Source organism: Hordeum vulgare, chromosome 3H, assembly GCF_904849725.1.
Source record: "Hordeum vulgare subsp. vulgare chromosome 3H, MorexV3_pseudomolecules_assembly, whole genome shotgun sequence".
Taxonomy (NCBI): domain Eukaryota; kingdom Viridiplantae; phylum Streptophyta; class Magnoliopsida; order Poales; family Poaceae; genus Hordeum; species Hordeum vulgare.
Window position 1 is genome coordinate 548,220,711 of NC_058520.1, and position 13,568 is coordinate 548,234,278.

Below are 13,568 nucleotides of genomic sequence, written 5' to 3' on the forward strand. Positions count from 1 at the left end.
TATATACTTAACACATACATGCATTTTTAAAATATCAGTCAAGCGAGTACGCAAAAGGACATAACTAATTATTTCACCGAAGCGTTTAAAATCTTCCTAGTTCTTACTCTTAAAAGGCTACAATCTTCGTATTAAAATTGTTTAGTTGATACGTATGATACATGATACAGTATTGGTTATGGTATTTCCATTACGAAGAGGCATCCATGGATTTGCGGGTAGAGCTTATGGCTGGTGCTCTCGAAAGAAAAACGATCGCATGGGCCAACCTGTCAGTGACCGGAATACCTTCTGACTCGATCGGGAAAAGACTACGCGCACACGTCAAACTGTCCCACACGACCGGCACCTAGTCCCCGCCCCTCCACGCGACCGTCCACCCCGCATCGTCTCCGGCCACCGCCGCCCGCGGAAACCCTATACCCCGCCTGCCATGGCGGATCCGCCGTCCGTAGCCGCCATAGCCTCGCCGCAGCCCGACCAGCTCGGCGGCTCCGCCCCCATCCCGCAAAACTCCAACCCTACCCCCCTCCTGTCCCCCCAAATCCCCCCCTCCCCCACCGTCTCCGACCTCTCCGTCATCTCCTCCCCGCAGCTCGATCCAGCCGCGGCAGCTGCGGGCGGAGGGTCCGCGGACTTCCCGCCTCGTCCGCAGCAGCTGCAGGCGCCTTCGCCCACGCAGGCAGTGCCCGGCGCCGGAGGCTACGGCCAGATCCAGCGCTCGGGTTCGGCTTCCCGCCTCGCCGCTGCCAGCCAGCTTCCACAATACTCCGCGGCAACGGCCAGGATGTACGGAGGGCAGATGAGCTTCTCAGGTGGCGGAGCGCAGCTGGGGCAGCAGCAGCAGCAGCAGCTGGCGGCCCGCGCTGCAATGCTTGGTCAGGGGCAGCTCGGGATGATGCAAGGGCAGGGCAACGCGGCTTCTGCCGCGCACTACGGGCTCCAGTCGCAGATGATGGCACAGGTGAAGTTGGGGTTTGGGGCATAAGTAATCTGAATATAACACATACATTATAGCCTTATCATGCATAAATGTCACTTGTAACAAGAAGGAACGACGAGAAAACTGTGCATTTAATTACAAATCATTTTTCTCGGAAGATCATGATTAATTGTGGTTAGACATTGCTTGTTTTCTTATCACTTCACTTGTGTAACATTCATACATGGAGGCAGTTTTATATCATCTTATAGGGAATCCATTCAAATGTCTGGATAAAATTTCCCTCTGTCCCACAACTTTTGAGTAGTACTCCCTCTGTCCCATAATATAAGAGCGTTTCCGGCACTAGTATAGTGTAAAAAACGCTCTTATATTATGGGACGGAGGGAGTATATTATAATAGAAATTAATAGTCAAAGTTCTATTTTGAAGACTGTACCGGTGTCCAGGACAACAGCTTTTAGGGTGTGTTTGGTTGGAGGGATATCCTCCCAGGGACAGGGATAACCACTTTTTTCTGTGGTTGCCATGCGTTTGGATCTGGGGCGAGGAGGGATAGAGTCAACCAGATGCTGGAATATTCTCCAAAAAAAGGGATGTGGCCAACCGCCAAAAACGGGCGGGCGGTGGCAACCACTCTGGGGCGGCCGACGCGGCAAGGCGCGGGAGGGCGGCCGGCACGGGAGGAGGCGTCCGGCGCGGGGGGAGGTGGCCGGCGCGGGGGGAGGCGGCCGGCGGGGGGGGGGGGGGGGGGGGGGGGAGGCGGCCGGCGCGGGTGGCGCAGGAGGAGGCCGACGCGGCAGGATTCCATCCTCCCAACCAAACAAAAAAAGGGATAACCCTACCCTTCCAACCAAACAAAAAAAAGGGCTATCCCCAGCCACCTGGTTGGGGATACCCACAACCACCCTAGCGTATCCCTCCAACCAAACACACCCTTAGAGGACCGGAGGGGGTAGAAATAAATGGTTCATGTATTCGGAATTTTGAATTCGTAGAAAGTCATTTGTTGCTCCCATGACATGGAGAGACGGAAGGATGTCACCTCTTTGGTGCGATGATGCATTGCAAATTAAATAAAAGTGAACATCTGGTTTACACTCAGAATCTCCTGGTAACTCATTCGAATAGTAAATGCTGGTCATTATGCTTGTAAGAATTCAAGACTAGATGCTCGTAAAGAAATAAAGACTAAATTTCTGGCCCCAGAGTGAGGTCTTCTGTTTTTAACTCGTCTTTGCAGTCACATTTATTTCTGTATCTTTGTTAGGTCTGGAATTTTTTAATAATGAATGAAATGGAAACCCCTTAATAAGAACAATACTGCCCCATTTTACTTTTTCTTATAAATTATGATGACGATGGAGATTTGTTTTAGTGCCTGCTACTTTCTGCTAGTTATAAGCCTTGCAGTGTAATTAACCTTTCTTGTTACTGCAGCCAAGGCAAAAAGGAATGGTACAAGGTGCACAATTTAATACTGCCAACGCAGCTCAAGCCTTGCAAGGCATGCAAGGGATGCAATCCATGGGAGTCATGGGTACTTTGGGGATGAACCAGATGAGACCAAATGGAACTATTCCATATGCTCAACAACGCTTTGCCCAGGCCCAAATGAGGCCGCAGCAAGCGTCGCAGCAAGCCGCACTATCTCCGCAGGTACCTCTAATGACTTTTGATCTGTAAGCGAAAGCAATTATCTTTCGTTCGCTTGCATTCTTTTCTCAAGTATGTTGGGTGTAATATCTGTCCATGGCCTCGTGGTGGTTCTAGTGTTTGAATGTTATGATTAAGCAAAAGCATCTTCTTGGAAGCACGTCTGAGGCAATAACAAATATCTCTGCCGCATTTTATTCAGTGTTACGGGGTGATATGAAATTCTTATGGCACAAGGAATGAACCAAACAGAAGTTGAGATATTGCGTGTGCTTACTCATATTTTATGTTGCTCCACGTTACAGAGTACGAGTTATCATAGCCAGGGTTTATCTCATCTGCATTCCACATGTTGCATGCTGCTATAGTTACTTGTTTATCTTGGTTTTGCAAAGGCTTTCATGTTATGCGTTAGTTTCTTTTTGCCAAGGACCACAGCCTAGATTTGATATCGGTTCATTTATCAGAAGGGAGTTGCTCAAGGCTTGTCGAGAACGGCATCGATCACAGGATTAAACTCACAACTGCCTGGAGTGTCACAAAATGGGCAGATGATGCAAATGTCATCTTCGCAACAACAGCAGCAGCAGTGGTTGAAGCACATGCAATCATCTTTGGCCTCACCATCGCAACACCAAATTCAGCAGCAGCAAAGGATGCTATTGATGCAACAACTTCAGAAAACAGGGCTGACTCCACACCAGATTGCACAAGCCCAACAACAGCATCCACATCTCAATGCCCAGCAGTTGTTGCAGCAGCAGCACATTATGCAGCAGCTTCAGCAGCAGCAACAGCAACAGCAACAATCTCCAAGGATGTCAGCATCTGGCTCCCAGAAGTCTGCAAACTTGACAGGATCGCAGCCGGGCACGCCTTTGTCATGTGGTACTATGGCTGGTGGAAGTGGAAGTCAAGGAGCAGAAGGAACTAACCAACTTCTTGGGAAGAGAAAAATACAAGACTTGGTTGCACAGGTATTTAACGGCTTCCCCTTTTCTGGGAACATGCATTTTAATTACTACTCCCTCCGATACTTTGTACTAACTTTGTACTAAAGTTAGTACAAAGTTGAGTCGCTTATTTTGGGACGGAGGGAGTATATCATTGGCAAGATGTGATTAATGTTTTCAGGAAAAACTTATGTTCAGTTTGTGGCTGAGTTTATCTGGTCCTTCTTTAAATTTGAAATCTTATTTCAGGTGGATCCCCTCGGCAAACTTGATCCAGAAGTGGAAGATTTGGTTTTAGAGATTGCTGATGACTTCATTGAATCGGTATTGTGTTCATTCTTTGTAGATTGTCTCGTATTCGATTCAGAGTTCTAGTAACATTTTCTTCTGGTTTTGGTCATATTTTATCTGCTGGAGAATCTTGTGATTTGCCTGACTTTGGTTTGTCACTAGGTGACTGCATTTGCGTGTACCCTGGCAAAGCACAGGAAGTCATCCGTTCTGGAAGCCAAGGATGTGCTGCTGCACTTACGTATGCTCTCTCTCTCTCTCATGTGATGCAAGCAATTTTTTGTGCTTATATATTTATATTGATTTCATGCAGAGAGAAATTGGCATCTGACAGTTCCTGGTTTTTCGAAGGAAGACAAGAATCCACAGAGAAATTATGTAAGATGAAGGGTATTTTGCCGTTACTTATGTTCTACGGAGTATATGAAATCACCACAGCGCTGTTATCCCATTATATTCAGTACATGTGCATTTGTGGTATGCACAAATCCCACTGAACATTACTGGCCATGGCACTGTCCTGACTATTTCAGTAAATTTGCCGTATATTTTGGGCTTTTCTAGCTTTCGGAGTTGACAAGCCGGTAGTCTCTTAAAGTACAAACAGTTAGTATCTGATGGAGTTTCAGCCTCCATTTACTATGTTATACTCCCTCCGTTCCTAAATATAAGACCTTTTAGAAATTGCATTATAAACTACATACGGATGTATATAGACTTATTTTAGAGTGTACATTCACTCAATTTGCTTTGTATGTAGTCTCCTAGTGAAATCTCTAAAAGGTCTTATATTTTGGAACGGAGGGAGTATCTGCTTATCTTGTGGTCATGGCTGAAACTGAAATAGTGTTTGCTCTCTTAATATGGACAAAATATTAACTTCAATGTGCGTGGTGTACTTGAAATGAATGTTTACCCGGAGCCATCTTTTGCAATTGCTTTTACTTGCATTTGCGATACTGCTTTTAACATGCACAAACAAAAGGTTGACTGGATTGTAGAACTGCAACAGGTAAAGGCAGCAGTGGATTCCCAACAGCCAGAGTGTGACGCTGCTGGAGTTAGAAGCGCAACCAATAAATTAGTTGCTAATAATTCGATTGGCAATCATCAGACCAGAGGTCCGGTTGCAGATCCTTCACAAACACCTACAGTGGGCCCTCTGTCAAAAGTTCCTCGTTTCTGAGCTCTGCTGTTCCCCTCGGTGGAAAGGTAATCTCTCTAACTTTTAACGCTGTTGGTCAAGCTGGAACAATCTTTAATGGTACTGACCTCGGTTGGGACATGTACATCATAACTATCCATTGAGGGCCTTTGATAGGATGGCTTTGAAACCTCTGCTGCAATCAGAGTCGTATCACGTTTATAATGTACGTGCCACCTATTAGTGCATAATTTGATTAATCCACTTCTGAACAAATACTCCTCACTACTTAGAGTTCCATTCTGTGTGATGCAGACCTTCATAGGCAACGTCAGGCCTTCCATTTTCATGATGGTCTTATAATCTCAAATACTACAACGTTCACAAAAAAGTGCCCCCTCTTAGGCTTTGTTCGGTTACACCCTTCCCAAGGGGATTGGAGGGCGTTTCGGGAGATTTTGATTTGTAGGGGATTGAATCCTTCTTAATCCTTGCCAAACGCCTTCAATTCCTTGTCACGCCTTATGTATCTTCTTTGTTGAGTCTGTTGTATCAGGATGTTGCATTAATCATCTCGCGCCTGACCCATTGAATGTTGCAGTGCAGGTTCTAGGACATACAACTCACCAATGGTCTCTAACTCAATGGATAACTCGATGGGTATATGAGCATCTGTGGACAAACGGCGGCTGCTTGTTTACCTATCCAATCCGGCTTGTCTCGAAGTCGAAGGAAAAGGCAGTTGCTGGCTGACAGGGCCGTTCGCGTTGCATCAGTCGTCTGTAACCTTATTGTCCATGAATCTTTGTGGCTTCCCCTGTTCCTTGTACATAACGTTTTGCAAACGGGGCAGCCTTTTTTTCGTTTTGAATGCCTTTATGCAGACATGGAGCCTTTTATTCTTGTGCTATGCTGTTGCCGTGTGGGTAGTGCAAGCAAACTCGTAATTTAGACAAATTAAAGAAAAATGTATGTATATCATGCCTTGTTACTTGGTGCGGACGTGCTCACCAATTCAGCCCTGCCAAGAGGAATGGAGCCGCCGATGCTTCTATTTCCTGGGTGAAAGTGGACTTAAGCACAAAATGAACCTGATCTGAAAATATTTCATAAAATGACCCTTTTGCATGACGCCTATGGCTGGGATCTTGATAGAATGGTGCCTTGGCCTGGATTTCCATGACACGACGCCCTCCGTTAGCTGTCGCGCCATCACACATCGCTTCGGCTGTGCAAAAGGGTTAGGTTGCATTCATTTTGTGCTGAAGTTTTAGAGAATAGTCACATCTGTCCATTTCACTGTCTGGCATCGATTGCCAACACAGCGAAATTTAGAAAGTACTGAGGGTATTTGAAAGAGATGAAAGAGGCTTAAATCCCCCACGAGTAAAAATCCTCTCTAATCCTCTTGGAAAGGGGTTTAACTGAAGAAGGCCTTAAGGAACTACTCCCTCGTTCCAAAATAAATAATTGAACTTTTAGGTTTGTCTGAAGTCAAATTTGCCAAAGTTTGACCAACTTTATAGATACAACACCAAATACATCTAGAGCAAAAATATATTTCATAAAAAATCTCCATAGACTGAATTTTTGACAATGCAAGGCAATTTTATTAAGATCCAGGAAGAAAAATACAAAGTGACCCAGTTTCTAAAAAAAACTAGGCCGAAAATCGTAGAAGCCCGGTAAAAAAACAAAGAGAAAAGCAAGTTCACAAAATATGAGAAAAAAAAATACTAGAGCTTGGGGACGGGGACTAAAAGAACACACACAACATCAAGGAATATCATACGCAGGAGTACAAGGCCCATTCTTGGAGCCTCTTGGATGAGGGATGCATCAGAAGATGGGTCTCTTGTGGATTCGACGATGGCATTGAGGCTCATTCCAGCACCCCTCGAGCCTAGCCAGTGGTTCCATGATATGACAATATTCAGGATGTTGCCACACTCTCGTCTGAGTACTTTGGCCAGGTGATTCCCGTAGGCAAAGACATTGTTGTGGCCGAAACATCAATGCCAGACATAAGGGGCATGTTTGCCATCAAGCTTAATGATTTTCTCACAAATTTGGATCCTAGCATGAACTAGGCGGTCGGACGTCAAAACTCGAGAAATCAATCAAGTGCAATCAAGAAGTGTGGTGATAAAGGAGCGGCGCAGGTCGTCCCATGATGCACCTCTTTGAGATGCACCGGGGGCTCGTTTGTGTTGCTCGCCTTCATCGATGTGTTTTTTTCATGTTACATCAAATCATTGGAGTTTCATTTATGATGTTGAGACCCAAGTGTTTGAGGTTGTAGAAATGTTGTGTTGGGTGTGATTGTTTGTCTCTATAATCATGTGGCTCCAATGTATGTGAGTAGTCTGCATGCGGGGTCTTGCTTGTGACGGTTTTTATCCAATTTTCCGTTAATTAACCAAACAACTTTGTGTTTCTTAAAATTAATCAATGAAGCGATTCTTCTACCTTTCATTTGAAGAAAGAGTACAAGCCCAAGACGACCAAATGAAGCTCAAGGGAAACTGACCTATCCACTAAAATCCACGAAAATCCACTAACAACCTATGCTTCCCATGCTTGTCCGTCTAGAACTCTGGATGTTGCATTTTTTTTAGATGCGTCGGTCTAGATATTGCACTGTTTTTCTTTTCTAGAAAAGGAAAGTGCGTCGCTCTTAGAGAGGCAACATCACACCTCTCCTCTTGGGGAAATATCAAGCCCTCCCATCCTTGGGGTGTCCCCACAATCCAACTTAAAAAAAAACAATTTTAAATGTTCTAAAAAATTCTGGAAAAAAATATGAATCTTTAAAGGAATGTGACTACAACCCCTAAAAATTTCTCAATGTACATTTTAAGCTTGGACCTGAAATTTTTAGGGGTTGTAATCAATTTCCTTGAGAACATATGCATTTTTTTCCAAAAAAAAATCAAACATTTAAAATTGATGTTTTGAAATTGGAGCACCCCAAGGATGGGAGCACATGATATTTGCCCCCTCTCCTCGTCATGATGACACATTGGCACCAGATGGCTGGCTCCTCCCCATTGAGCAATAGACGGGCAGGGGGGTGATCAATTATCGATGTGTAGCCATGGATGCAGGGCGGCAAGATCAAAGCCTCGGAGCACTGGGGTCGACAAATTCCTCACTACCCACCGCCTGAACCACAAAGTCCAACAAAGACATCATCACACCAAACGGAGCAACCTGCAACACATCAACAGACTATGATTTGGTCCTAGATGTCAACATGTGTTTCTATAACCTCGGACAAACTTAAACCAAATTTGACTTGGAGGACTTCAATTATTTGGAACTGTCAGAGCAGAGGTAACAAACGAAAACGCCCTTCACATTTCAAGTTATACATCTCTTCAGAGCGAGCAGCAAACGCGAGAGCCACCGTACAAGCACAATTACGCGCACTTTGAACCTACTCGAATGTATACACAAATCAAACAGTGCAAGCGTACAGGCAAATCCTCCTACCCCCACCGTATGTATACACAGCGCAATACAAACCTGTCTGTCCAACGCTGCACTCCACAGGTGGTGCACAGGAAAGAATAGATACACATGGATGATGGATGACTGTATGCAGCGCACCGTCATGTATGTACAAGGGACCTGGATGGATGATGAGTCTACCAAACTCCTAACAAAATTGTCACCTGACCTACGGGGGCAGTTCAGCCCCTCCTTCGCTAGGGGTTCGGCATCACGTAGGGGACTCGGCGAGCACCAAGGTGTGCCACCAGCCGCACGACACGTTCAGCGGGTGGTACCCGTCCACGGGCACGATGCAGGGCACGTTCCTGTCCATGGAGTCGCCGAGGCCCAGCTGCACGCAGGCGCAACTCCAAATCTCAGATCAGAAATCACAGCACACCAAGTTTTTTCCCACTTCACCTGTGAATATCATATATAGTGGTAAAAGTAAAGAGATACCTACCTGGCCGTACTTGTTCCATCCCCAGCAGAAGACTTCGCCCTCGTCTGCAGAAATTTCGTAAAAAAATGTTAGAATCAAGAAATAAAATAAAACATTACTTCCAGAAGAAAATACGACCGCTATACCTGTTATTATTGCACTATGACGAGCTCCACACGACACTGATCTTGCATTCTTATTTTCCAAGCTGGGGGCATCCACCAGTTTTGGTATAGTCTGCATCAAAACAGAAGTAACATTCTTATGTATTTGGGCAAGTGAAGAGACAGCTACACACTTAGTATCCCTGAATCGGATTATGTTATGTAATAAGAATGGAAAAAGGACTCAAAGTTCCCACCTCAGCTTGATCAGAACCAATCCCCAGCTGCCCGAACTGGTTGCCTCCAAAGGAATACACATCGCCATCTGCAGATATGGATACCGTGTGCCATAACCCTGCGGCAACATCCTGCATCTTGACTCCCAGAATGGCTGATACGCATGTTGGACTCAACACATCATCTGTATTCCCTTGTCCACACTGAAAACAGAAGCATGGAGATCAGAAACACTGATTTTATGAAATATGTCTCAAGGAAAACAATCACAGCATAAAACCATTCCGAGATGGTATTTTCCAACTAAACAAGTCTTATGCATGGCAGATCATGAATACAAAGCCATACACACCTCTACCCCAAGTATATCATCTGATCCATTGCTAAAATTTATAATCAATACAAAATAAATAATTGGGATCACAAACTTGATTGATCAGACCATGTGACGAAATAGAAAGACTAACCTGCCCGTACAGTCCCCACCCAAATGCAAGAAGTGCTCCTGAATCTGCAAACAAGTGCTAGCTGTTAAAAAGGTGTAGGGGAAATCTGGACTAAAATTTAAGGGGGCTATGTTTTGATGAAGTAACAGGGCAGGAGCACTGCCCTTCTATCAAGAAAGAGGAACAACTGCAGACCCTGTCTTGCATTTAATAAGGGGATAAGGCCAGGACGAACTCAGAAACCAAAAAATGGACTAAGTGCTAATCGAATGCCTCCTCAACACAACACAGTCAAGCCACCAAGTTCCAAGACCTTGGGTCCTCTTGAGCAATCCGCGATATGTACAATGGAAAAGGGCAGCACTCTTAACTCTTACAGAACAATAGCTAATACTGTGGTTTCAGCGGAGAAATGTCCCCAGAAGCATCTTGTCTTAGTTTTATTAATCTGATGATTATGCATTTGTCCAAAAAGTACTCCCATTCATCATTCTGGTTGGAAATTCCACTATAGACGATCTCTTACAAGCTTGGTAAGGTATCTTACAAGCTTGCCTATTGAATAGGGTCTAAACAGCACCAGACCTTTTTGCCTGTAAGCACCATCACCTTGCTACAGTGAAACAAGCTCGCAGCAATAGGTTTTTCATTCTTGAATACACCATAAATATTATTTTACACTGTTAAGCCAAAAATAAACTTACCAGTTGGAAATATCTACTGTTGCCCACACAGAAATGTATCCAACTGAAGTTATTGACCCATGACATCTCGAGACAAAACATGATTGGTACTGTCTATACATGGATATGATAAAATAATTACCAGAAAGAAACTGAAAGAAGAACTAACCCGTTACCACAACACTATGGCGGCCCCCACATGCAATGGCCGTCACGCGACTTCCCATTACTTTATTAATCTGCCCTTCAGCGTTTTTGTTGCCTTTCATAGCTGATGGCCGATCCTTGCTGTATGATGCTGATTCAATGCAAGGTATAGTATGAGGGGAGGAAACTGTCCGAATTCTGGACCCCAGACCCAGTTGCCCTTCTCCTCCATATCCCCAACCCCAAACCTGACCAAAATCTGAAGTTTTCAAGGAACATTGGGTCTTAATCCGCAAAGTTCCCTAGATAGGTTAAAAATATTACTAGAGCACCGACAAACGTACTATTGTACATTACCTGATAATGCTAATGTATGGCGACCACCAGCGGCTACTGCCGTTATTTTCACTCCAGTATTAAATGTCACAACACAAGGTGGTGCAGAAAGGTTTTCATCACCAGATGTCGAACTGTCATTTCCTTGTTTAGCTGAAGACAACCGTCGCCTCTTGGTGCTATCCTCGGTACCTCTACTTTCGGAAGGACCAGATGCCGCTCCACTGCTTGTCCTAGACACCTGTGACCTGGGGCTCACTGCAATGGAGTTGCCTTTGTTATGTGATATACCTGTAAACATTTAACCCTTCTGAAGATGTTTTTAGTGCAGAACTGAGAAAGGACATGTAGTAAGCATCGTCACCTTGGTCGTTGGCACTTGCGCTTTGTCTTTCATCCTTTTCCAAAGTTCCAACTGAAGCTTGGTCTGCAATGACCCTTCCAGTTGGAACACATTCTTTCCAACCCCATGTATAGACAACCCCTTCATCTGATCCAGTATAACATTTATGAGAATAGTACCAATACCAGAATTTTGAGTTCTTACGAAAGCACGAAGTTCTGCATGTATGATGAGCTGCATACCGGTTATCGCAACACAATGAGCCCATCCAGCATCAGCCCTCGCTATCGCGACATCGCTAGGAAGAGGAAAAGCCTCTGGAGTCTCCTGAGATGTACAAGAGGCTCCGTTAGCAACATCTTCGAGTATTCTCATGGTGTAGAAGAGAGCAAAGGCAACGAGGGTGTTAACTTTACCTCGTGCTTCCCAGCCGTCACATAACTTTGACCCATATCGTCAGTAGATCCCCAGGTGAGGAGCTTTCCAGACTCTTGAGCAAATAAAATGCACAGGTCAGTGTCCGATTAGAATTTGATCACATTGACAAAGACTAACTAATGACAGAAGATGTTTCAGTTTGGCATATCACTGAATAAACGGCAGCTAGAACTAACAGTCTGAATTTGCACGGTACATCAGCAAATTCTGTTGGTATTGGTCCAACCAACAAAGGGGCAAATTTACAGCCATGTTCAAGCAAAGAAAGGATTTGAACAGACATTCGAAGAACCCGAGGTCCTTCGTCCTGCTGCTCCATCTATCATCATACCAGTATGGACGTGATCCATGAGAGCATCATAAGAAATGGTCCAGGAAATCGGAAACAAGCTTTTGCTCGACAAATGTAACCCTTTCTCTCATTTTTCTTTCAATGTTTAGCACTCAGTAGAACACAAATCCCAACTACAAACCTTCGCTCACCACTTCACCATCACCAAAATGCAACTTCACGGCCAGCTGTTCCAAAAGCATGTGCGAAGGTGTGCTAATTCAAGAAAATTTCGACGCACTACTCGTACAGAGAACTTGTACCGCAAAACAGCCCTTCACTCATGAGGCCAAAAATCCTCCACCGAATACTACTACTAGTAGTATAATATAACAAACAAGCAATCCCCGCGCAGAAACATAAACCGCAGAAGCCGACGCACGCAGCAGATCTGCGCACAGCGAGCGGGGAGAAGCAACCAACGAACTAACCGAAACCAGCACAACAGAAACGGAGCACGGAATGGGGAGGGAGAGCGCGAGGCGTCACCGGAGATGGCCATGGCGAAGCCGCACCCTCCGCCGCAGACGTCCCTCCAGGCGTCGCCGGCCGCCGCCGGGGGCAGCCTGACGGGCACGGGGCCCAGCAGCGGCGAGCGCTGCGGCGAGACGCCGGGGAGGTAGCCCCACATCAGCACGACCTGCCCCTTCCCCGCCTCCTCCCGCGCGCCGTCCTCGTCCATCTCCTCCTCCCCGCCGCCCCCCACGAAGCCCACCTCTCCTCCTCCTCCTCCGCCGCCGCCGTTCATCTCGTCGAAAACCTCCGTGCTCCCCGCGGCTATCGCCTCCGTCTCGATCGCGGTCGCTCGCTGGCGGCCGCACGGGGGGAGGGGAGGGGGGGGGGGGGGAGAGGGGTGGAGGATGGCGTTGGTTCGGCTTGGCGAAGTGGGAGCAGCGGGCGCCTGCTTTCGGAGCGTGAGGCTGGAAGCAGCGAGATTTGGGGCGTATCAGTTTCGCCGGGGGCGGGGGAGCCACGTCGGACGCCGAGGTGGCAGGGACCGTACACGTGGCGCGGGAGGAGCCGCTGGATCGGGCCGGGGATTCCTGGCCAGGAAATGGCAGGAAGGTTCTGGAAGGGCGGAGGTTGAGGGCGAGGACCACACCGGGCGTACGTGTCACCAGGCCGGGGTGGGGCGGGAAGCGGGGGCCAGAGAGGGGGCACCAACCACACCACACGATTTTGACCTCCGCGTCCACCAGTTAAAATATGCCTTCCGTGCTTCGCTTGTTTTGGGTGATGACTTCACTCTTTTACAGCCGATGACCCACATACACCTCCTCTTGCTTTAAAAGACAAGGAACTGTGCTACCAAAATGCGGAAATGCCTTTCGAAACTCGGCCATGGAGGCCGGTTTAAAAAATTCAAAAATCATCAAATCGTATTTTATAATTTAAAAAAAATAAAAAATATATAAATATACGTGGAGGCATAACAAACATGTGTGTAATTTTTTATGACGAAATACTTTAAAATAATGGTTGTGTCAAATGATAAATCTTATGCTTTTTAACATATGATACTATTTATCCTTAAAGTCTAGAATTTTTTTTGTACATATCCCATTTAAAGATATTTTAT

At 45.9% G+C, this 13,568-nt stretch overlaps 2 protein-coding genes across 6 annotated transcripts; one reads left to right on the forward strand and one right to left on the reverse strand.

Moving 5' to 3' along the window:
- Positions 1 to 332: 332 nt before the first annotated feature.
- On the forward strand, positions 333 to 5,963 carry LOC123444903 (transcription initiation factor TFIID subunit 12b). Of its 3 annotated transcripts, none has more exons than XR_006631044.1 (8): positions 333 to 964; positions 2,384 to 2,602; positions 3,067 to 3,576; positions 3,802 to 3,876; positions 4,006 to 4,084; positions 4,157 to 4,221; positions 4,845 to 5,055; positions 5,589 to 5,963. XR_006631044.1 is itself a non-coding variant. In XM_045121787.1 (8 exons), exons 1-7 carry the CDS (start codon positions 434 to 436, stop codon positions 5,027 to 5,029), a joined length of 1,653 nt encoding a protein of 550 aa, XP_044977722.1. In that variant the 5' UTR covers positions 336 to 433; the 3' UTR covers positions 5,030 to 5,055; positions 5,594 to 5,963. The 3 variants fall into 3 exon arrangements, 2 of the variants coding, with proteins under 2 accessions (XP_044977722.1, XP_044977721.1); XM_045121787.1 differs by having other exon boundaries at positions 336 to 964; positions 4,856 to 5,055; positions 5,594 to 5,963; XM_045121786.1 differs by having other exon boundaries at positions 337 to 964; positions 4,856 to 5,055.
- Positions 5,964 to 8,324: 2,361 nt separating this feature from the next.
- Positions 8,325 to 12,899, reverse strand: LOC123444905 (ultraviolet-B receptor UVR8). Of its 3 annotated transcripts, none has more exons than XM_045121788.1 (11): positions 12,479 to 12,899; positions 11,637 to 11,710; positions 11,463 to 11,547; positions 11,242 to 11,367; positions 10,899 to 11,168; positions 10,564 to 10,800; positions 9,733 to 9,776; positions 9,286 to 9,468; positions 9,071 to 9,161; positions 8,946 to 8,989; positions 8,325 to 8,834 (listed from the first exon to the last, which is right to left on the reverse strand). In XM_045121788.1, exons 1-11 carry the CDS (start codon positions 12,735 to 12,737, stop codon positions 8,712 to 8,714), a joined length of 1,536 nt encoding a protein of 511 aa, XP_044977723.1. In that variant the 5' UTR covers positions 12,738 to 12,899; the 3' UTR covers positions 8,325 to 8,711. The 3 variants fall into 3 exon arrangements, with proteins under 3 accessions (XP_044977723.1, XP_044977726.1, XP_044977724.1); XM_045121791.1 differs by having other exon boundaries at positions 10,899 to 11,135; positions 12,479 to 12,894; XM_045121789.1 differs by having other exon boundaries at positions 10,899 to 11,150; positions 12,479 to 12,894.
- Positions 12,900 to 13,568: the final 669 nt, after the last annotated feature.

Excerpts from the sequence above, each read along its gene's own strand:
- LOC123444905 (XM_045121788.1), bottom strand. The coding sequence starts at position 12,737 with ATGAACGGCGGCGGCGGAGGAGGAGGAGGAGAGGTGGGCTTCGTGGGG. Across the intron at positions 11,711-12,478 it reads CTTCGCCATGGCCATCTCCG|AGTCTGGAAAGCTCCTCACC; the intron begins GTGACGCCTCGC and ends TATTTGCTCAAG. Across the intron at positions 8,990-9,070 it reads TCATAGTGCAATAATAACAG|ACGAGGGCGAAGTCTTCTGC; the intron begins GTATAGCGGTCG and ends AAATTTCTGCAG.
- LOC123444903 (XM_045121787.1), top strand. The coding sequence starts at position 434 with ATGGCGGATCCGCCGTCCGTAGCCGCCATAGCCTCGCCGCAGCCCGAC. Across the intron at positions 3,877-4,005 it reads CTGATGACTTCATTGAATCG|GTGACTGCATTTGCGTGTAC; the intron begins GTATTGTGTTCA and ends GTTTGTCACTAG. Across the intron at positions 4,085-4,156 it reads GGATGTGCTGCTGCACTTAC|AGAGAAATTGGCATCTGACA; the intron begins GTATGCTCTCTC and ends GATTTCATGCAG.